The sequence below is a fragment of the Anarhichas minor genome, unplaced genomic scaffold, assembly GCF_050575085.1.
Source record: "Anarhichas minor isolate MPS153535 unplaced genomic scaffold, ASM5057508v1 ptg000058l, whole genome shotgun sequence".
Classification (NCBI taxonomy): domain Eukaryota; kingdom Metazoa; phylum Chordata; class Actinopteri; order Perciformes; family Anarhichadidae; genus Anarhichas; species Anarhichas minor.
Window position 1 is genome coordinate 11,574,405 of NW_027466504.1, and position 24,990 is coordinate 11,599,394.

The 24,990-nt window shown below is 39.8% G+C and overlaps 1 protein-coding gene across 1 annotated transcript in view; it reads left to right on the plus strand.

The window, feature by feature from the left end:
* Positions 1 to 2,020: 2,020 nt before the first annotated feature.
* khdrbs2 (KH domain containing, RNA binding, signal transduction associated 2) overlaps positions 2,021 to 24,990 on the plus strand; it is a 49,862-nt gene continuing 26,892 nt past the window's right edge. Inside the window, exons 1-2 of the mRNA XM_076077033.1 lie at positions 2,021 to 2,608; positions 12,909 to 13,036. Of these exons, the coding sequence (XP_075933148.1) occupies positions 2,518 to 2,608; positions 12,909 to 13,036 (219 nt within the window). The 5' untranslated portion in view covers positions 2,021 to 2,517. The remainder of the gene's footprint in view (positions 2,609 to 12,908; positions 13,037 to 24,990) is intronic.

Below are 24,990 nucleotides of genomic sequence, written 5' to 3' on the forward strand. Positions count from 1 at the left end.
CTGTGTCTTATTTCAGATAGACATTAATTGTTAATCATAAAAAGAAATGATGAGGACATGCAAGTTATGATCTATATTGGCTCCTTCTATGCCTGCTTGTCATTTCAGAAATGTGCAGAAAAAGCAATTAGCAAGAGCTGTAATACCAAATATGATAGAATATCTAAATATGTAGAGGTATAGAGAAAAAAGGGTAGTTGGTTAATAAAACCAAAGCCACACATGACATTGTATTAGTCTCGCAAACCAACAAACTAGAGTAACGTCATACCCTTTGTTTAGATCCAAGACACCATATTGGTGAAATGAAAGAAATAGTTCAAGTAACTTTAAGTAAGGATTAATGACAACATGCAACCACTGTAGCTATAACTATGTAGAACAAAGGTCTGTACACATCCACCGCAATATGTTCAGTCTCTACCAATGTGGTAGAACATTGTTCGATTTCTCGTTATTGCACATAGCATCAAAATTGACTCTGATTCACCTAACACCAGTGTCTGTCTCCCACACAGTCTTTATGATTCTGATCAGTGCAGCCAGTCAACTCTAAAAGGTCAAGTGGAGCTACAATTGGTCATTAACCAGCCTATTCCACTCATATTGAATAAAGAGCGAGTAAAGCAACCTGTGTGCCGCGCTGAAGACGACTTTAGGATTCAAGTCAGTATTAGAGCTACAAGACAAGAGAGGCGGTTCATACGAGATGCCTGCTTACACTGCTGACACCACTGACGTTGCTTCATAAAGACCTAATGAAGCATTCACTTGACATTGAAACTCCTCATGTCATAGAATTCACTTCGCAAGCAGAAAACGTTCTTCCTGACTCCTTGAGTCCTAATAGGACATGAGGTTGGCATTTACATTATTCTCTTATACTGGGATTGAAACCCGGCTAACACACAGTAGTCTACTGAGCATCTTATTACACCGATGGGCATTGCACTGTATATGCTTTACTGGACAAATAAAGCATTTATACAACATTTGAAATACTTGACCATGCTTTTATTGAGATTCGAACAAAATTACACCGGCATGGGACTACAAATTCATCAAGTACCAGAGTGAGAAATCAGGGGAGAGATAATCTCAAACTTGTTATACACTTACCAAAGTGAATCCACACAGCAAAAAGGAAGCTTGAAATGAGCATTGATGTCGCTCTCTTCCCATGAGCCATACAACGCCATTCAAAGAAGAACTAGTTGGACATGATTTTGCAGAGCAAATTTCTTTTTGGATTGTGACATGTTGGAGAAGATCAGGTCTTTTAACCTGTGTGGGTGCAAAATGTTCTTCTCTAAAAGCCTCTAAGACACAAGAATAGTATGATTAAACCATTTGGAAAGAAGGTACAATGACTATTAAGGAGCACAACTACAAAAATAAATAACTTATCACATTTTCATTTAGAGTATCAGTAATGAAAACACTTGAAATTATCATTTCCCACATGTGCAAAACCATCCAAAGTAATCTCAGTCATTCAGGCAGTGTTTAGCACCATGGACAGCGACACAGAAACTAAGCTTGTGTTGTCGTCCCTCAGGTTACACTGCTAGCACACATACATGTTTCTTTGGTACAAGCTATTCTAGTGACCTTTGGAAACTCATAGGCCACCGTACATTTTGCTTCGGCTGAATCAAACTAATTGGATAAGAAATGTTTGTCTTGCTAGTATGGCATTACTGCCTCAGCAATAATCAAAGTTATCATATCAGCCATAATTCAAGCTACAATGATTATAGGGAGCTACAGACAATGAAACTAGCACTACTAAGTTTACAGTGACCTATTGTGGTGTAGAATAACTATAAGCCTATTCTGTTCTAACCGATTGCAGCCACACAACATTTGTAGTGGTGGTGCATAGTATTCTCAAATGTAGCATAATAGAATTTCTTACTTCATTTTCATAAGGGATTATTCGCAACACAACATGCATACAACTTTCAATAAAACAATCGAATCTCACAATTTGGAGTGAGATTTTTGCATGGACCAATGTCGGCCCCAACCTAGTGCAATCTCAACTTAAAAAAAAAAAAAAATTGTATCCACTCCCTATATGAGCACATCGCCCAATTGGTATGCACTCAGCGGGGATCGCCTTTGTTTTCCAGCAGCGCCTGTCCGGGAATATGGCCAATAATGATGCTGAGGGGCGGGGAGCAGCGCGAGCCGCAGACCCAGTGAGTCTGAGAGTCTGGCGGGGTGCCGAGGAGAGGCAGCAGGCAGCGGCGGCGGAGATGGGCTCACACCTCTGAATCACAAGTCAACCTCCAGTCGCTCGCACCTCTGAATCACATCTCAACCTCCAGTCACGCATCTCGGAGACGTGGGACGACTAGTTTTCTTTTTTCTTTTTTTTTGAGGGGTTTTGCTTGTGGCGCTCAGAGATTTCTAGACTGAAGCTGCAGGAGCAGGACGGTTTCTAGTTGCGTTCCGACGCTCAGCACTGTCGCCTCACCTGCACGGCCGGCGAATAGGTCCGCGGTGGTAATAATGCATCCAGATAAGTACTTACCTGAACTGGTGGCCGAGAAAAAGAGCGTGGACCCCTCCCTTGTGCATGCGGTGCGTCTACTTGCAGAAGGTAAGTCAGGTATTTTTTCAAGTCCGATCTACTCTGAGCTTTGCACAGTTATTTACCAAAGCCATTCACCCGGTTACCTGCAACTGGAAACACCATTGCATTGCATTTCAGGGAAGCACAGTGACCTAATGTGAGCTCATTTCAACACATTGCCCTTGACTCTTAATGCTTGCTTGATGGCAGTGAATTCACTGTGCTGTGTGTTTAATGGAGGCAGCTGCTCTTTGGCTCCAGTGCAGAACTTTTCTGAGGTTTTCTACCATCGAGGGGAAGAAATGCAGTGAGCACAGAAAGTAAAGTGTGTGTTAAGTCAAAGCGTGGTCACATCACTGCCCTCCAAGTTCAACCTCTGCACAATACATTCAGAAAATGAACTTAAACTGTTCACGGAGCAGTTCTCCAGGATAAAAATGGCGAAAGGACTAATTCCCTACGATTTACTGGATTTGAATAGTGCTGTTAACCTAAGGATATGTACAGTGTATTATTGCCATAATTACTCGGCATATAAGATTAGAATTGTAACATCTTTATCGGACCAAAACAAGTTGTCAGAAAGGACTTGTGTTCAGCAAACTTGACATGCGCCTTGAGTTTTCTGGATTCAAAATTAAGCCCACTGACCAACTATCATATTTCTTAGAACTCTACATTTAATACACAATTTAGGTAAATGCAATTTAGCATGACATTCACATTCTCTTTTATATCACTACTTATAGTAACTGTCATCAAGGTCACAGAGAAGACTTAATGCCATTGTGACCGATGTTCTACAGCCTTTAGCTTTTATATTACAGTATATCTAACAAGGCAGTATACATCAGCTTCAACCTACAGCATAAAGTAGCCCAGTTCTGCATACATCAGGTAGCCTTGGTGTCATCCACATGCTGAGAATGTGTCACTTTCGAAACGCAAACGCAAGAACTCAGCTCAGCTCATTCGGTCCACAGATGTAACTTTTGCATTTCTCCAGCGCAAATCCTGACTGTGTGCTCTGAAGGTTTGAGTGATGTGCTTTTTTTTTTGGTGAATGGATGAGTGGATAAACTTTTTATTCTAGTGTCATAAATCCAAAGGGGCCTCGCTCACGTGGGCGTACAGGGCACTAGAAAACGCACAGGAAAGCACTTGGTACTGTAGCTTGTATGAAAACATACAAATGACCACATTTACCATAGAACGCTTTCACATGTTGGCTGTAAATCATCAACAAATTCTCAGCTGTGAAACACCCATTTATTGTAATCTATCTATTCTATATATACTAACAGTTTCTGACATGTTTATTAAAAGAGCCATGTCAAAATGTGTGTTAGTTTAATATGCGGTGATTGGACAGGGTGTTTGTGCTCTGGTGTTTTCTGCCCCTTGAGCTTTCCTGCTGAAATGTGTTGATGAGACACCTGACTATCGCGCTCTTTTCGCTAACTGTGATGCAGATGGGCTCATCCGTCACACAGTTCACTTGGCCAAATTTACAGGAGGCTGACTCACATAGCGAGGATACAAACTTTAAAAAAAAAATTGTTTATCATATCCACATTGAACAGCAACTAGCATGTTTTCATGTTTATTTCATTCAGTTAAAGCATTAATTTGTGAATTAATAACAGTGCAGTTCCCCCATAATGAGCAAGGTCTTCCACAATACAGTATATTACTGTATACAAAAACACAATACACTGCAATAGATGACAATATATTGCAATAGAAAAGCATGTATCCAGTTAACAAGGTGACACAGGACAGCGTGCATCACGCACAATGGTGGACAATCGTTCTAATAAACTGTCAGTTCAGACCATCTCGTATTGTCAACTAGGAAAATGTTCAACTTAATCATCTGCGGGCAGCATGTGAAATACCCTGTTTGCGATTTCAACCACTTTCCCACAGTTATCATTTTTTGTCAGCCTATGCTCGTGGATAATGCAGAATCATACATATCAGTGGCCAGCAAGATAAACTTCCGTTTATGGATTTATACATTCATAGCTATTTTATCAGTGAGTAGCAGAGCATTAAATCCTGCATTTTTCACATCATGGACGATACACAGCATGGCATGGAGTTACCATGGTCTCAGTTAAGAGCTCCATATTCAAGAAGTGAATATGTGTTTAAATGGTGTTGCCTCTAAAAATCATTTGTCTTTCCTTGAGCAGATTTAAAGCTGTTTGTGACAAAGCTCTTTCAGGGGGTGGGTGGGGATCATTCTCCTTCACAGCTTCTCTTTTCCTTTGATAGTTGGAGTAATTATATAAAAAAAAGATTATTTGAATACAAAATGTATAAAACTGTTAACCAGTCTTCCCATTTACTCCCAAAAAACGGCTCCTTTTTTGGACACAAAGACAACTTATTTCAATGAAACATTAGCCTCATGATTGCTCAGATTGTCAATAAAGTAAATTCCTTCATGTGTTGCACCTTAATTTACCTTTGACTAAATAACAGTGCAGTTATTTTAAAAGTGGGTTGAAGAGAGAGTCAATAAAAGGAAGCCTTTAATGGATCCCAGTGGTTTTCCTACATGCCATGTAGCCTTGCAATGAAACTAATAAGGTGAAAAGAAAAGCAGACATGGAAGCAGATGTGAGATAATTGCTTGTTGAGAAAAAAGAACCAGACGTGTGCTATGTTTCCAATTTTAGGGTCAAAGGGACATTTTTCAAAATGTATTTTTGCAATCACTATTTTTACATTATCACTAAACATTTTGGCAGGGTATGTAATATCTTAAATGCCCTCACATGTGCTGCTAAGTGCAGGGATAATACAAACAAATCTGCATGAGATTCAACTTTACAGTGTTTTCACAAGCGCAACTTCATCATTTTGCTCGTTTAATGTCCATTAAGGTAAACATTTAGAGCTTGAACTGCCTTTGTCTTGCAACCCGACATTGTCTGAGCTCACAACTCTCTTCAATTCACCAAACACATGACTCATCATGTCCATTTCCTCGTCGCGTTTAGCCATTTTGGAGGCATACATTTTCCCTCGAGTACTGAGCTGCCCTTTCTTGTGGTTCTCATGTTTAAACACAAGAGGGAATATTCTTAGAAAGAGGGGGAACAACCATCAGTTAATTACAGTACTGGTCAGTTTCTGCTTGCACGCATTGTATATGTAAATTCAGTGCCACATACTCAAGGCTAATGAAAATGCTCAGTCACAGCTCTATCGAAAACAAGCTCACACCACATTTTGAGCAATGACCCTTTAACTTTAATTAAAAGTAATCAGACAATGCATGAACCAGTGCGATGCACTGCAACTGTTTTAGCCTTAGTTTCAATCAGCCAATAATGAAGAGCGATAATTAGATATTGAGATGGTAAGCTTCAATGAGTGACTATTAAGGAGGTATGAATCTTACTCTATACTCGGAGTATATGAGGCTTTAAGAGTTGCTGCTTTCTGCATGGTGCATCATACAATCAATGTACAAATACATATAACAGGAGGCTTTCTTCAACACATTGATGCTTAGTCAGGAAGGTTCTATTAAAACGTCTTACATTCTTACGATTGATTTGGACGATGTGTCACCACAGAGTGCAATTCTCCCTCTAAGAATGGATTGCATTTAATCTACCCCGCTCCTATTTATCAATTGTTGCTCACACACTCCGTGTTTCCATTATGGCCCTGCTCAGTATCCAGCAGTGACCCAGCTCACATAGCGACAGATAAAACAACCCATGTGGTGTGACCTATCAAAAGGACACAAAAATTACATTTCAGGAAAGTGATACATTGCATTACATTCTCAGCATTTAGCAGACGGTCTTATCAAAAGTGACTTACAATGAGCGTATAGGTCGAATAAGATTAGACTCCAAGGTTGTGAGCATTCCAAGCAACTGAAATGAGAGGACAAGCCAAAACAGCAGCACTCAGACAATTTATAAGATATCCGATTATGTTGCTGTGCCTCTTGAATGGTCACATACAGGACAGGTCAAATAAAGAAATAGAAGTGGGATTTTTCTATGTAAAAACCAGCTAAAACAGAGGAAAGTGCAGGTGAAACAGTGGCATATGGTATTTAGGAAGGAAGGTAAATTACTGTCTTTTCAGATACTGTGGTTACATTTGAATGTGGTTGATGAATCCCTTTCAATTCACTTGTAAATGACAGACTTGAAGTGATTAAACCACTACATGCTGATGGAGGCTAATGTGCTGTTTCGTCCAACATACCAATAATTACATTTACACAGATTGTCCCATCAGACAAGGAAATAAAGTGCTACAGGGAGCAGGATGCCAGATAAACACAATTAGGACTGGAAAAAAGAGACACATAGGCTGCTGATCATGAAGGAACAAATGAATGAATCAATCAATCAATCAAAGAATAAATCGGTCGATCGTGGCTGTACATATTTTGCACAAATACAATCTACAACTGCAAGAAAATAATATGTGTTGCTAATTAAATATATGAAAAATATGGGAATTTAATTGAACAACACAAATGAATACATTACATAACAAACAACCAAAATAAATCCAATAACATACAAAACACTTTTCAAATAATCTAGAGGAAAGATTTGCAGATACATCTCATCCTTGGGGCTTTGCTGAAAATTGGCAACTAACATCAATAGGACTGAAGAGAATGCAGCGACCAGTAATCAAGATACTTTGCGAGGCTGTGAGCTGCCTTTCTTTCTGAATATCTTTGATTGAAAATTCAACAGCACCAAGTGTTCAGCCATGCAAAATATATTGCCTTTGTCTTCTCATCCTACCTGATGTCCATTTCCCTAATTATCAAAGCCATACCTCCCCCCTGCTTTCCAAATCAATTAGACGTGTAGAAGGAACACATCAGCCAGTTTGTCAAATAACAGAGAGTAGAAGTAGTTGTGGTACTGTATCATTAAACAATTACAGGTATATTTTATATTTAGGTCACACATAAAATGTTATAACATTGCATTGTATATATATATATATATATATATATATATATAAAAGATACAAATATCCTATAATACACATATTGTACATAATAAAGAGAAACAGATCCAGTATTTTGTTCATTATTATATAGGATCATGATCATGTTGTCTACCAAAGTTTTCCATCTCGTCTGGCTTGTAAGTAGTTGTGAATAGATGACGATTAAAATGTGTATAATTTGCTTGTTATTACTTTTTCACTTCACCGGCCATCGCACATTCAGCAAAGAATTTGGAGATGGTATTTTAATTAGATTGAAGATTTAATATATCACTGTGTCAACGGCTGAATGCAATTTGCCTCAGTGCATCTCAGTTAAAAACACATAAACAGCATGTGGCCAAACAGTTGCGCGTATTTCCAACCCCATGTGGTTACATTCATGAGTCCAAAGTGGAAAAGGCCAAAGCTAATTGCACATCTGGTCCATTCTCCACACCAGGTCCACTCTGCTAAGCGGGCTGTGTTACCTACCTCTTTCTGTGTTTGATGTGAACAAACAATTCGGTATTGGAGAGTAATCAGATTGATTCATTTTTGCTCACATTGTGCAGTCATAATAGATATACCATTCAGTAGGTAAAATAAATCAGTGAATAATTTAGCTGTCTCGAGGCTAATGGCAGCACTCAACAAAGCCTCTGTTTGACCTCTTATTGCAGTTGGTGGAACCGCCTACAGTACAATAAAGCATATCAACTATTCAAGTCTTTATTGACTGGTTGCACTGTGTTAATCAATCTTGGATGATTATTCTAATATCAACCAACAATATAGTGACTCTCTAAACGTACAGTAATGAACTGTTTTAACATTTTTAGGGGTTCATTTTATTGAAAGCCAAAAACAAACAAGTGGAGTTCAGCTGTAACTTACCAAGACACATACATAAACACACAGCAACTAAATCAGATAGAAGTGGGGAGTTAAAATGTGTTTTTCTAGCTGTTTAATATCAGCAGTGTTTCTTTAAAGCTCCTCCATCAGTTTGCAGGTTATTCAAGGTTTCCAGTCTTTCCGCCAGCTTTGCAAAATAACAGGTGAGCCGAGTGAAAATGGAAACGGTGCTTACTGTGTGCATTATTTTGTCTACATTGAGTACATGTCAGCTACCGGGACATCCTGAGTGTGCTCTGTTGGGTGTGATGCGGTTCATCTTCATGCTCTGTTGTATCTCATCAAATCCCTCCGTGGCATTTCAGTGCAACAACGTGGGGATTAATCTAACCTATGTTGGAAGAATTCATTTTGATTGGATTCATTATAGCGACTTGTTTTAATCACCGTGCGACTGTATTTTAGTGTGTGATTTTTCTCTGGATCCACGTTTCTCTGTTGACCCGTCGGAAAACAACATCAACCCCCAGACAATTTGATCTCACCAACATCATCTCTGAAAAGAAAGCATACACATTTTACAAACAAAGTGCATGCTTTAGTAGCATTGACTGTGTGGCAAACAACAACTAAATCCAATAAAGCCACGATGTGAGGATAGACAGCTGAGCAGTAAACATATTATCTCCAACAAATGGTGCAGCTCTCATTCCTCCGTCTTCTGATTTTATTGAACTGCATTGTGTGCTGGCAGTGGCTCAAACATTGTAGGACATTTATGTTTTATATTCTAGCAAACTATATTAAAGCTTCGAGTGAATTTTAGTCTGGGAAGGTTCAGTGCAACACAGTCCGTCACAAAGTGTATTCATGGCAAAATCTCAATGGGTATTTTCTGTTGCTCAGCAAGAACTTCCTGTTTAGTATCTAAATGTTTATTGAGAGCAACTAGCTGCTGAAAGATGGGGCCTATATTTTCAAAGAGCTCTGTGAACAGTAAAAAACAAACAAATCTATACAAAATCGGATGTCTAAATTTCTAAGAGACTAATTTACTGTAATTCTGAATACAGTTTTGAGTACATAAATTACCATTTTCCAATTGTCCGGGATAAATGAACTTCAAACTGTTCAACAGTCAGTGCTGATGCTCTGTGTTGCTGCATACAGACCAACGCAGATGAATTCAACCTTAAGCCGTAGCAGGCTGACTGAGCACATTTTTCTATTTTTCAGCAAAACACGTACAGTTGCACACATTTGTCTGGTAGCTGCCCAGTTAAACCACAGGTTTTTTTTTTTTTCATTCTTGGCCGCTGAGCAACTCTACTGAAGCAGTTTGGGCAGCGCAACAGAGGGGATCAAGAGTACCAGAATAGTCGCTGAGAGTCACTTCACCCAAAGAGATTTCTTTCATCTTGTGTGAGGAATGAAACCACTGACCTTCAAAGCGCATTCTCCCTCCTCTGATCTTTAGGCTTCCGTCGCTCCCTGCCTTATATGCGACACTGATGATACTGGTGTGAACGTTTCCCCAGATTTATACATTGTAAGCTCATTTTCCTCTTTTTCTCTCCCTTTCGCCTGTCTCTCATTCTCTCACACACACATCTTCTTCTGAGTTAAATGGCAGGCTGCAGACCAAAATAAAAGGTGTTTCCCATTATGCACTCTTCCAGAGTATAATCATCTTCACGGGCTGGAAAAACATCATTACTTTATTCAAATGATGTCAAACATTATGCCCGTTTGAAAGTCAAACACTCCACAATGGAAACAGAGCCAAAAACAAATTCTCTCCAACACGCTGAAGACCAGAACGAATCATTGAGGATATCAATGCTTGATGAAACCCAGAACTGGAACTACTTTACCACGAGCACTACAACCTGTTAAAATCCAAATGAGCTTCATTTGATGGCATGACTAACAAACACACATGATGATGTACTCAAATTACCAAAACTATTACAATCAACAAGTCCTCGCAATTTAAGAACAAAACATGCTTTTCCTTGTCCTTCCTGACAGTCTTGTCTACAGCCCTCGCTAGCGACTCTATGATGCTGTATTGAAACACAGCAATGCTTTGAGCTAAACACTAATGTCATCGTGCTAATGCCCGCCATTATTTGCTAATTAGCACTGAACACAAAGTACAGCTGATGTTAATAAGAGAGTCAATAGTTTTGTAGGTATTTACTCACAAACCAACATATTATGGCGCTAGAGGAAAGGTCAGGAGATCGCCAAAGTTATTACAATTCATCCACTGGGGACCATGAATGTTGATGAATGCCTGAACACTAGCATGGCTAAATACACATTATCCTCCTTATGTATACTGCAGTTTTAGCTTGTCACCATACAGGACCCTGGTTACTGTATAAACAGCAGAGACACATGTGTTTGCACACAGGTTGTGTTTGATTTGTCTCCTCAGGCAAGACTACAAAAATGCTATTTTTAAAAAGCACATTTTGTAAGCTCCTGCTATCCTGGAACACCTGTATTGTGACATAAGCAGATGTGAATCCGCCGCATGGATGGGAATGAAAGGTTGTAGGGGTCTTTCAGTCTGTTTACCTGTGATTCAGGCGAGATATTTTAGATACAGTCTATACCCGGAGGCAGGCGATGGTGGTGTGAGTTCACAGAGTTCCCCTGATACAGTCTTTTCCATTACAGCCTCGCTGTGGGACATGGACATATATTAGTATATCTTTGACAGAAGCCTGAGTGATCTGACAATATTATAGAGTCTGATTTAAGTGGCTCCAGGAAGCTCGCCTGAAAAGTAGTGCACAAAGCTCAGTAAATACTAGTTAGTTATTAAGGCTCTTCCATCTGGCGATTACTTCTACTTGATAACATTTTTAAACATTCATTAATTTCCACTCTCCCCTTCTTATTCGCTCAATGTTTTAGGAAGTTGTGTAGCTTTAGTTTCAGTCGTCTGACAGAGAAACTGCAACAAAGTGAAGACAGCACGATCTTCCTCGGACAATCAGGCACAATCAGGCACAATCAGAGCGATCAATGTCACGCTGTAAGAAATCATCGCGTTTTAAGCTGCTGGAGTTTAGTCTTGGTGATTTCACAGACAATAGCAAAATCAAACAAATTAACTTTAATGTATCGAGTAAAAATGAAACCACTGTGGGGGGTGGGGGGGGGGGGGGGTGTTGGAACTGCCTGGAGCTGCCTGGATCATTAAGCTGGAGTTACGGGTGTCCAGAAGGTCACGTCAAGGAAAAGCCTCAGAAGGACCCTTCGCTGGGAACACTTTTCCCACAAAGGCAATATCATTTCCACATGAACAAATTCTAGATGTGTAACATGGATTTTAAGGTAGATTCAGTCACTTTTGAATTGTATTTCTGTCCTTCATCAACCTCCTTCCTAGAAAAAGAGAGAAATGCATTAACTCAAAAGTAATACGTTGCTCACAGATACAAGACTTCAGCAACTTATTTGTTTAAACGTCCAAATATCGTCCAAATGTGGAGGGCTGTTTTTAACCTCAAAGCTTTGTCCACTGGCTGTTGACAGCTCAGATAAGGGAGAAGTGCTCCAGACTAAATGAACTCTTGAGTTCCAATATAGCAGCTCAGGAGCGGTCAGTGACTCGTTCTCTCGGTCTTGCTCAGGAACATCTTGTGTTGCAGCCTGATAATTCTCCACCCGGTATTAATTAGCGACAGAGGAGGATTCCTGCGTGGTGGACAACAGATAGCTTCATTTCTGGAGCACTTAATGTATTGCGAGTGGTTCAGCTCAAGTGCTGTGAAATGAATGAATCAAGAAATAACACTGTTCAGTGTTTTCCTGTTAAAGCTGAACCGTAGATTAACATTCACCTCTCATCTCTCATCTTAATGCATTAAGGCTAGGGACACACAAGAGCACGATTGGGCCAATTTGCACAAGATTTTGAAAATCAATAGAAGGAACAGTGCAGTTTGATTGGGACCAATGATTTGCAAATATGATCTTGATATGAGACTTCACAGATCCAATCTCAACCACCCCAATTGACTTTTACCGATAACATAGAGTTTTTGTAAATGTTTAATCCGCCATCTGCGCAAGACTCGTGCTGTGTGGGGATCAGAGACTGCTAACATCCATCAAGAGCTCAGTTTGCGGCGAAGTGAGGCACACCGAGCTGCGTGTGACTGTTTGCCTCTGTTGTTATGTTTTTATGGGAATCACTGGATAATGAGATTACGGGGCCCGATATAAAAGGACGTATCGGGAGTCAGCGGGATAATCTCATATCATTAGAGTTTGCAATGTGAGCATATTTACAGGGACAAAATAATCAGCAAAATATTCATTGAAATGCGTAGTTAAATGTCTCCCAAACTGTCCCCAGCCTGTTTTGTTTGTCATGCAGCAGTTGATGTTGACTGATGTTCAGTTACATAAACTAATCATCTTTTCCGTTTGTATTTTCTATTTTGTTTTTCTGCAGAGATTGAAAAGAATGAAGGAGATGAATTGAGAAAAGATGGTGACACGAAGAAATACCTAGATATCATCAGCAATAAAAATATCAAGCTGTCTGAAAGAGTTCTCATTCCAATCCAACAGTACCCAAAGGTAAGAGACACAACATCGACATCTTGGCCAAAAAAAACACACTGCATCTATTTATGGTCCTGTTCTTCATCTTCTGTGGAAAGAAACTGACCAGAACAGTCAAAGTGTGAGGCAAGATGCAAGGGCTTAATTTGAAAAACACTGAACTTTTGTGTGTGTGCGTTACATTAATTAATCATTCATTTGAGTTGTCAATCGGTGGTGTAGTCTGCGCACTGTTGCTTCACCTCTTTCCACAAAAGCTTTTGGCACTGGAAATCCCCCTAAGCCTCAAACAGGCTAATAGAAACTCACCAGACAGTGTCGCATATTTTGATGTAGTCATCAAAAAAAACTAAGTTTTTAGTGCACTAAAGCACTCGATGGTACAGTGAGAAACGAAACACTGTCCATAAATCACCGTGTGACACGATACACTTTATTCTGACTTATGAAATGTCAGTAGTGACAAAGTTTGAAATGTAGCCTAATGAGGCCGCTCCATCAGGCCGCTTAGCGACAACACGCAGCTGCATGTGGCGAACCAATAGGCTTTACTGCCGCTGTAATCAAGGAAACCTCCGCTGAGTTTGCATTCATACATTCAGGCAACGCAACGGGCAGCCAAGAATAATAGCATCCGCGTAGCAACACAGCTTGTAACAGAACGTACTTCGATATAGTATATTGATTTGTGTCCTGCTCTGCTAGTAAAGTATATACTGCATTCGTTTTATAACTGTGTGTAGACAGACAGATCACTAGGGAGTACTTTTCTTTTCTGTAAATACTTTGTTCAATGATTTACTGTATTATTTGTATCTTTTAAATGCAGTATATATACTGTATATATATATATATATATATATATATATATCTGTGTCCAGCCATTATACAATGTTGCAAACTGACTTTTATTTTTGATCATTTCAAAAGTCCACGAAATCTGATCAGAGGCTTTGGTGTGACCTTGCCAGCGCCTCCAATCATATAAAACCTGCAGGGTCTGTGCTGTCAGTTTGCAACAATATTGCTATCATCATCATCATCATCATCATCTCTTCTCCTAAATTCGTAAACCTTTATGGTTGACCGCTGCTCATCTCTCTGCTTCCACACTCTCTGACACCTTTTTGTCTCCAAGCATTTGTTTGAAATGGATCACTTCTGGTCACCTTTCCTCTTGTTGTCGCTGCAGGTTTGATTGCACAGTAAAGGAGTTCTGAGGATGAGGTCCTCAACAAAACACTGACAGTTTCCATTTTTAGTCTTTCTCCTACACACTCTCAAGTCAAGGTGTGTGTTATATCTTGCCCCAATGTCTTGATTCATGATCTCGCAGCTACTTATTTTCAGCCATGTGGTTTAAAAGTAGCTGATTTGTCTGCCTTATTGGAGAAGGTCTAGAGAAACGAGAATGTCAGAAGGACAGAGCAACATTTAACTGCGCCTCAGGAGCACAGGCGGGGTGCTTAAACCCAGTGAGCCCCTCAGGACACTCCATAGAAATCAATTTGCTGTTTCCTCCTCAGGATCATTGTTGAGAAAGTAATTAAGCAGTGTTCAGGAACTCCTCACTCAATTAAATAGATTTCTAATCTATAAAAAAATGCCAATTGAGACAGTTTCTTGGGAAAAGAAGGGCCACAATGACTCAGGGATATCCGTCTGCCCTCGTCTTTCTGCCTCATAATCTGCATTTTCTGCACGAACCGTTTTTCGTTCAAACGTATTTTCTAATTGCAAGCATTGATTTTTCCTGAACTTACAGCACATACACTGTATTCAAAGCTACGACAAAAATCTTCCAGAGACTTCTCGCAATGTTTGTAAAGCATGGTTCATACGTGGGTTAGGACAGATGTGAAGCAGTCATCATCATCATCAACGGCGCTCACTCGAAGGCGAGTATGACGCTCCTTATTGTGGGTCTTCAAACTGCAGAAGAGGCCAATTCTGGAAACACAAACGGTGCTGCAGTATGGGCATTGATGTGCTGGAAGTGGAATGTGGGAGAGTCTTTGTGATGGGCACACTCTCCTTTCTTTGCTGCTGCTTGACTGATTGGCAGCCTGTCGGAGATCGTTATTCATGGAGTGTGGCTCCGTCATGAAAACTTTTTCTCCAAGCTTCCCAGGTAGAGCTCTATATGTGGAATATTTCGATGTTGATCCTGATGTTGTCCTTCAAATGCTTTTTCTGACCTCAAGGTGCTCGTTGGCCAGCATTTAGTTCAGAGTAGAGGACCTGTTTAAGGAGGCATGTGTCAGGCATTCATATTACATGGCTGTTCCATGCATCTGGTGTTGAATTAATGCTGGTGGCGATGCTGGCGATGATTGCCTCCTTAAGAACACTGATGTTCATGTGCTTCTCCTTCCAGCTGATACCAGCTGATTTTTCACAGGCATCTCTGGTGGTGACACTCCAGGACACTTATACGCCTACCGTAGGTGGTTCAGGTCTCTGCACCTTATAAAGTGTGGGCAAGAAAACTGTCTTGTAGATCAGCAGCTTGGTCGTTGACGGCAGGTCAGAGTTTTCAAAAACTCTTCTACGGAGCTTTGCAACAGCCCCACTGGCACAGCTGATGATGTATCTTGCTGTCGAGGTGACTTCTAAGGTAGCGGATTGGTGGGTCTAACAAACACAGGACTTTCACCCAGGAGGACGCCGTTTGTGTGAAACCAAAAGTAAACGCTGACTTCACACTTGTTACATAACGTTGCTCAAGAAAGTCTGCTAAGGGCGTTTGTTATTTATTCACGCTAGTTACCTTGTTACGGTTGTTACGGTTGATACATTACGTTGCAAAATTATTATTTGAACACAAACCATGATGTTTTTTTCTAACCATAACCAAGTATTTTGTTGCCTAAACCTAACCAATCGTTTCACAACGTTAACCATATGTGGCATTGTGCGTTTTTGCAAGTAGGATACAAGGCTGATATGAAACATATTTATAAACATATTCATGTTTTTGACAAGTTGACAAGTTTGCGTCGGCTCCTGGTTATTAAAAAACAGTGTAGCTTGGAGTCTGTACTTATTATCATAACCAGAACAATTCACAGGCAAAATACACAGGCTCAATATCCTGGTTCTGTGTAATGAACATAGTAGGGTCGGCTGTGCAAAGTAAGCAGTGCAGTCCAGAGGGACGGAGCAGTTGTCCAACAACAACTTCTGTGACCTAATTGCACAGTCAGCACCCCACAAGACACTGCAGTGCCACTATCTTAAACATCTTGGTAACACTGCACTTTCACTTAATGATAATTAGTCACATGAAGCAACCCTTTGATAGAGGATGAGAAAAAAGAAATGGAGCCTCACAATGTTCAGAACACATTTTTTTTACAATACTTGACACAATCAGAAACAGACAAGACTAGACAAAAATATGAGGATATATTTATCCTGAATTTGTGATAATACTGTGTAAGATTGCATGTTAACATATTCATTACACCTGCAAGAAGGTGTGTAACAACAGCACGACAGATCAGACAACACAGAGCACTTATCACTTTTCTTTAACACTTCTACATGTAAAACGGGCTAGAACGGAGATAAACAACATATGAAAAACATATTAAAAAAAATATTTGACTTTTTAATCCGACAATATCAGGCCCTACTGAGAGTCACAAACGAATCAGTTTTATTTTACTTCACATTGGAACCTCACTTTGCGTCACAGCGATTTCAATAATGTCCGGTCTTACTTTCCATCACTGGTGGCGAAGTATGAAATGTCATAAATCTGTTCTTCATGTTTCAGCAGTCTAACAGTGCTCATTCATGCTTACATCTGCCATCTTGCTGCACCGTAATTAAATGCAAAGTAATTAAATTATTACTTGGGAGAATTCTTCCGCCTGGTTTCGGATTTGACAAAGTGACATATAGAAGATGAATGTCGTCTAACAGGGAAACAACCAGTCCTGACGAAATCCCTCTTCATGGTCCACCGACCTCTCAATGAACACATGTCATAGCAGGGAAAGCACAGGTGTTGTTAATAGCATTAATTACGGATGCGTTACACTGGCTAGTTTTTGTGCACGTTGGCTTACAGACACACCTTAACGTAAGGTCTCGTTAATGTTATTAGTTAATGTGCTGCTCCTGTAATGACAAGTCAAAATGTCTATTCTGTCATATTACATAGTTCCACGCTTTAGGTGAAATTTTATTGATGATGATGTCAACTACAATGCATCGCTAAATATATTGTACATGTCACACTACCCTTCCTCGCTGAATGATGCATTCGACTTTCATTGATAGCTATTTGCAGGAGAGCTGACAAAGGAACATTTTACTCAAAATAGGATTAATGCTTAACCCAACCTGCCAGTAAAACCGTATTTTACCACAGGTTCTAATTAAAAGTTAACGAGTTTAGGTTAGTACGGCGTTTTTACAGTATGTTTTGTTGTTTTAATTTGGTTGATGAGATACTAAAACCAGATGAAATATCAGACCTGGTAAAGCTGCAGCAGCTGGATAAAACCTGGAGGGATGATGCATCTTGTTACAGACCGGCACTAGTAGTATGCATCATTCACAAGGGACAACTTGTGTGTTTTGTGCACCACTCTCTGTAAAATCGACATTAGCTTTGTTGTCTTTTTACAGCCTGTCAAGATTAAGAAAGTTGGCCTTGGCGCATTGCTCCAGTGACCTTCCCATCGCTTTCTTTAATCTCTTCTGAAAAAACGGATGAAACCTTGAAAACAGGTGATCTCGGTTAACGGGAGAAGAGGGGGTACATTTGTACTTGTCCCGTTTTGACATGTAAACAAATGATACACTCAGCGCGCTTATGGACACCTCGAACCTGTACGCTGATATCACTATTTACTCAGCAAAAATATGATTAAGCTGCATAGTCATTTTCATTATCGCTTAACTAGAATTTATCCTCTGCTGTTTAATGAGACAGCTTGATTAGCATCTCATAACCTTGGGGCATGAAATGGATTTTCAATGGCTGATACTGTCTGCTTGTCTGAGTCCAGTGCTGGGACTACTCTGCATGTGTGTGTGTGTGTGTGTGTGTGTGTGTGTGTGTGTGTGTGTGTGTGTTAATGAGAATGTGTAATGATTTCTGCCCTTTTAATTTAAATCACTTTGATTTAGTTAGAGACAAAATGGACATAATTCTGCTGTTTGTTTTTAAAATATTACCTCTGCGGGGTACACGGCCTACAACACATTCAATTGTATATTGTCCTTGTGGATGCCCCAATTTTGAGCTTATCGGTCTTGTGTTATTGTGACCTTTAAATAGTGCATTACCTGTGCTCTACCCAAGGAGGAATTACATTTTTTGTCTGAGAGATGTCAGTGTCCCAAAGAAAGTCCTATCATGTGCAAAGGTGTTTTCCTTAGATAACAGCTGAGTACAGAGTGTGAATTAAAATTAGGCACTTGTACCATAGCGTCACAATTCCACTCTGGGAATCCACTGAGTCAGTGTTCGCGTGATGACTTTGTCTGCCACAATGCTGCTCACGAGATATAATAAAGATAAATGCCTCCCCGTGTTAGAGATCGCACCAACGATACAATGACCCAGCTCTATCAAATACTAATTACTAGCAGGGTTTTCAGTACATAGTCCATTCATTCTGGAAATGTGGCAATATCTAGATTACAATATGTCAGCATGCAGCGTAGATTGGATGTATGTAGAAAGGATGTATAAAGGGAACTGGATACAGGCAGTGCCCGATTCATTCGTATGAAAGTTAGTCAGTGGCGCAAGGAGCAAAAACAGTCAGACTTCCAAGTATAAAATTACACACACATTACAGCAATTCCACATTCACAGAGACAATACAGCAAGCACACAAGCGTTTGCTTTAAACCCCGCCTTCCAGCCGCTCCTTCTCTGGTTCATTGACGTCATGAACGGCAGCACTGGAATTGGATATTGGTGCATTTCACAATTTTTAGGACATGATTTCAATTAGGGCTATTCAAGTGTTCCTACTGGGAAGTTGATTTACCTAAAAAAAAAAATATCTGCTGAGTTACAGACGTCTCTTTTCCAATGTCTGGAAAAAAAGTATTTTTGGGCCCAATTGCATCATGCTTTATGGCCCACAACTTCTGATTTTTGGTTCACTCCCATCTTCTCATCAGCACAACAGCAGACAAAGTTAGAGTTCAGCTGGTGAACATAGTGAGGCAACTAAGAGCCAGCTATCTTTGACAGGAGTTGGTGGAGAGCAAATCAAAAGGGAGAGGCAGCATCGGACTTACATTCATAAGATGGACACAAACATGCTCACATCCCCAAAGTTGCAAAAACAACAACTGATTGTGCTTAAGTATCCAAATGTGAGTTAGTAGTTTTTCAAAGTCGCTGTTTGATTGACGTCTGACAACATATGCCTGGTAGCACATCTTGTTACAGCAAAACGGAAAAATACATTAATGTCCTGTGTATTAACAGCCAGACAGTATAACATGAAAATGAGTGTAAACTGTAATGTATACTTTATAAAATAAAGATTGAAGTTGAGATGCAGTAACAGGTGTTGACTGTATACCTCTCTTTTGTTGTATTTTGAGCAGTGTTTGTACAGCTCTGCCTCTCCATCCGTTGAAAAAGTGGAAAAGATGTGAAAAAGACTTGTTTGTCGTTCGTCATTTAAAGGCCGTAGCTGGTTAAACACTTGCAAAACAATATATTTGTTCTCTCCTCCAACAGTAAAGCTATGTAGCTGCTGCGAAACACAGCTTGTCTGGAACAGTTTCATGGTCTTAAACACCTTTTGTAGTGTTGCATCACTTCGGCGTTGTTGGCTGCTCGTCTTTATTGATCTTGGCTCAAGTTGTTTGTCATCTGTTAAAATATACGAGGATCACGGTATTTGCTGTGTTCACTGTCTCTGTGTGTGTAGGCCATCTGGGAGACAGTTCAGGGTTTACATATGGGAATTCTTACATTTGTATTAGAACATTGTGCTTCTGTTTGTTGGGTGGGAAAGGGATCTTGTGAACACACGATTATAAGGGCCCAAGCACCGACCAACTGTCGGGTCTCGAAGGGCCGAGTGAAATCGCTAGAATTATTATTATTTTTCGCGTGGAATTGCATTTTTGAGGGCTTCATGCTCAAAAACTCACCAAATTGTGCACGCTTTTCAAATTTGATATTTTATGGGTCCCACGCTCGGGTATGACAAAATAACTTGCTAGCGCTGCCTAGCTGTTTGACAGGCCACGCCCCTCACCCCTTATGTCCGATTGACTTGAAATTCGTCGACACACATGTCCAGTTCTGTCTGCTCTACAAAAAAAAACCAATTCAGACCATTAAGCTCCGCCTACTTTGATTTTGCGCCATTTTGTATTTTTCAAAAAACACATTTTTGCAAAGTACTCCTACACAATAGCTAACAGGAAGTCTGCCATTTTGATTTTCGTACGAATTTTCCCTTCATTTTTGCCCATTACTAGGCCCAATACTTTATTAACTAACTCCCTCTAGCGAATTTATAAGATCAACTTCAAATTTGATCTTTACAATCTAAAGACCTTTGTGATTAAAAGTTGTGAAAACCTTTACGTTTGATGGAATGGCGTATCCGTAGCGTGGTGGACATTTTACGCCATTCCTCCATTCTCACTCATAATCAAAGCGCCACCTACTGGCGAAAGGAAATCAGCATTATGTGACAAACGGCATCCGATTTACGACATTTACATGAAGTGGTCTACACTTCATATAGAGCAACATAATGCATGTTTTTGCGTGTTCAATAGCACACCACATAGTGGATACAGGAAGTGGTGGAATATTTGCAATATATGATACATAAAGCGCCACACACTCCAATATTTCAGAATGCCGAAGTTGTTTTATTATTGTCTTGACCAGAGACAACACCCTCAACTAAGACAACAGCTGTAAAGCAAAGTCATACCTTAATGTGTGATACACTGAACCAGGTGAACAGTAAATCTCCTCCCATCTGCTTCCTTTAATGTCTGTGGAGTTGATAGGACACAGTCCTCTGACAGCCCAGTCATCCATAGCTGTCATTAAAGCATAAACCTCTACCTGGGGCTTTAATCCTCCTATCAGACAGGACCTGGACTTCCCCAATAGCATAGCTCGCTAACCTGGCAGTAAGTGCCTCAGGACATCTGCAAATCTTGCCTGGCCCCAGTGAACTGCATTAAAAGGCGGCCACCGTGCACATTTTCCAACTTAAAAGCCGAAAAAGGTTTTTGTGTTATTAGTTCTGCAGTGATACAACCCCTTCACAAAGTTTATGTGCTGAAGTTGAAGTTTCAATACTTCCAGGCTTTCCATGGAACTGAATTTATACTAAAGCATGGAAACGGACTAGTTTGGTACTTAAAATCAACCAGAACTTGCTTAGATTTGTTTTGTTATGTGAGTGAGTCCTTTGCATTTATGCTTTCACTTTTACTACTTTAAATTTAGCAGCATTATAGAATCAGGGTCATGAGAGTATAAACTATTTACAAGTATCATTATGTGTCAATGGAAAAAAATATTCTCGTGTGCTGCTCCGATATCCAGCTGGGATGTGTGTTCACAGAGATCTCGGGTCTTGTAGGGCATTGTAGTGACGGGGTATGAAATAAAGATAAAATGCTACAGCCTGCAGCAGAAGCACTGTTTCTTTCATCAAATAAATAAATCATCTAATAGGCAGCAGTGGTTCTATTGTTTTACATTATGTATAAGATAAGCCATATGTGGTCAGACTTCACTCACTAAAGCCTTTTTTAATATTAACAACTTCACGCTCAGGGATGTTGTTGTTCATTACAGTTGCAAAAAAGTTTCAAAAAGTCAGTGTGCTTCAAAAAGACACAGATAACACCAGTCGTTGAATACAGAGAACAACCACAATGAACTATAAAGTAACCCTTTCTTCTATTCTCAGACTTCTTTCTTTTGTGCCAACATATTTTTCCTGTTCTCATTTTAAATATAAAAAGATAGTGCCAGTGTTGTGTTGTATATTTGAGAGACAACTTTGTGGGGGGAAATAAACAAAAGAATGGTCAGATATATGACACGAATACCACTTGTCAGCTTGCTGTAATCAATCAATGTAATCAAATCAGCTGTTCCCAAGACAGAAAACTTTTAGCCCATATTTTCCAACCTTAACGCCAAAATAATGAGCTAGAGTGGAGAATTACGTCCTGAAGAAATATCTCAAACAATCTAAGTAATAAATATCTAAAGTGTAATTTAAAATCTGTCATGCATTTATGGCTGGAGCCAGCACTGCTCCAGCGATTTAGCATAGTACTCATATAACATTGTAGTTGCTTAACAAGAAACAGGCTCTGGGTTTCAACCTGCTGGCAGTCTGGGGCCTTTCTCTGTGAAGTTTGCATTTTTTGCTTATGTTTTTTATATATTGTTGTGTTTTCTGCCTTTGCTTTGTGTTTTATCATGTCGCATGTGTGTTGTCTAATTGCACATGTTTTCTTAAGTTGCAGTGCGTTGAGCTCTCAGTTGTGAGGAGATTTGTTTTTAAATCATGTTGTTCAAAAGTAACTAAGGACCAGATCCTTAGTTAATGAGGATGTTGGGGAAAGTGCTCTGCTCAGCTGCGTTAGTAGGTTTGCAGAGTCACTTTAGTGAGACGTGACTCAATTGTATCTCCTGTTTTAAGCCTTGTAGACTTTGCAACACAGAACTTTATAATAAACGACAACTCAGAATGAATACGGAGACATTCAAATTGATCCTGGACAAAAGAAATTAAAGGTTTGTCCTTCTTGTAGAAATTACACTTTGTGAAGTACAAATAAGTAGATATGTGCACCCGTTTTATTTGTTCAACATCTCTTTGTGCGTAATTGTTGTATTCACAACACCCTTCCGTCTGCATAGTTATCAGTGTTGAGACTGCAGGGGGCACATTGCATCATTTCAAGCCTCATTTAACACCGAACCGTGCCCCTTTTCTAAAGCCCAAATTGCTCGCCATGGAGCAGCAGAGTGGCTCCAGACATTCATTAGCTTAATGAAAACAGGCCACTCTTCTTCTACCGCCCAGCGAGCGCTATCTCAACTTAGCCGCAAACGACCATCTGCTCTCAAGCTCCCTGCCAGCTATAGGATAGTCCTGTCAAAGCAATGCCTGTGAAGAAAGGCATCCAGGAAAGTGCCTTAATCATTCAGATCAGAGGACAGGCAAGGGCAGTAGGGATGCTTTTTTTTTTAAATTTTTTTTTTTAAGATGTCTCAGCTCTGCGTCCCCTGGCGCCACTCTATCGTGAGTTGTAGCATTCACTCGTGATGTTAATGATGTTCATGAAATAAGCTGAGTGTGCAGTTGTCGGAGTTGAGTTGCAGCAGCCACACAGCTGGCACTGAAGTTATTACCCGCTCAGCCACAGTGGGAGAAGCTGCTTTGTGAAAAGGTTAATATCATTTTAGGGTTGGCCAGAGTGTGTTGTGGTGGGCGGCTGACCACCTGTTCAGCTCTGGAGGTGGTCTCCTTTCATCTCATCCAGCAGCAAACATTTGAAGGTCGAACCACTTAATACAATTTAAAAAACAATGTTTGAGATAGTACAAGTAGCTTTTGTGGGCTTGTTTCAAGTAGTAAACATTTCTCTTGTTTTCTTATTGATCTTCTGCTCATGTTTTCTTCAGAAACGACCCATTTGACTACAGTTGTGAGTTTCACCTCTCGGATTAATCACCAGTAATCTCAGCAGCGTCGTGCCTTCAACAACCCAGAGCTTCTTCTCTCAATATGAACACTAGCTGGTGCACAGTGAGCGGGAAATGATAGTCAGAGCCCCGAGGCTTGAATCTGATAGTTTGTCATCTGGATAGTATTAATTTCCCACTGGGAAGAAACTCATTATTTCTGACTTTATCTCAGCACTGACCTCTGGAAGAGTCTCAGGAACATTATTGGTCTGAGCCCATGTTCCCTTTTCTTTTTTTCTCAGCAGGACATGGATGACCCTAAACGGCAATAAGAAACATGACTAGTGAGGGCACAGTTCAGGCAAATGAATGGATACATAAAGCTGGACCGCAGATGAGAGTCCCATTCACTTTTAATGTGCTACAATTCTATTGATTCATCACAGGCTACATTATAGATGTTTTCTCACATGATGAATGGTGAATGGAACCTGATATTGCATTGATAATAGATGACTAATGGTCAGCAAACAGCTTTTTAATTTTTTTATTGGTCATCAAATTTAGATTTTTCAATATACAGCAAATCATCTGTAACAATGGACATGAATCATTTTGACATATAAGTATACGGATACAGTCATGTATTTGACATGATGTAAAAAAATATATATATACGTATATATACGCACAAGTAAAGAATATACATTGTTAAAACATAATACTCAATTATAGATGTGGAAAGACTGCAACAGGGAGACAATGTAGACCATATATTGGTGATGGTATGAACATTTGTATACAGTCACAGACGCTATTTCACAGTCTGGGTTATCAAAGGGTGTCAATTGTATTTCCCTTCACATTGTTGGTTCGAGCTATAGAGTTCCAGAGATGTGATATCTAATGTTGAGAGAATCCATTGGGAAATCTGAAGTTGATGGGGAGGCTTCCACTTTGATACTTTTTTGCCGTCTGTGAGACCTAAAAGTAGAAGTCTTATCTGAATTTCTGAGATTTCGTAACGTTCGATCACTGAACTATCATTTAGAAGTAAAAAGTTAAGTAAACTAGGACTGAACCGACTGAGTCCAGTTCTTTAAGTCAGACCTTGGTAACATTTACGGACACGCAAATTATTGGAACTTCTACATTTTGTATACAAAGCCCGGCCAACATCATTAATGGTTAACCTTTTCTCCAAACCGACCTCATTCCTTTTACATCCAACACATCTGTTTTCCAACAACAATGTCTCCAGAAACATTTGTCTTCACATAAGTCACCTTTTTCA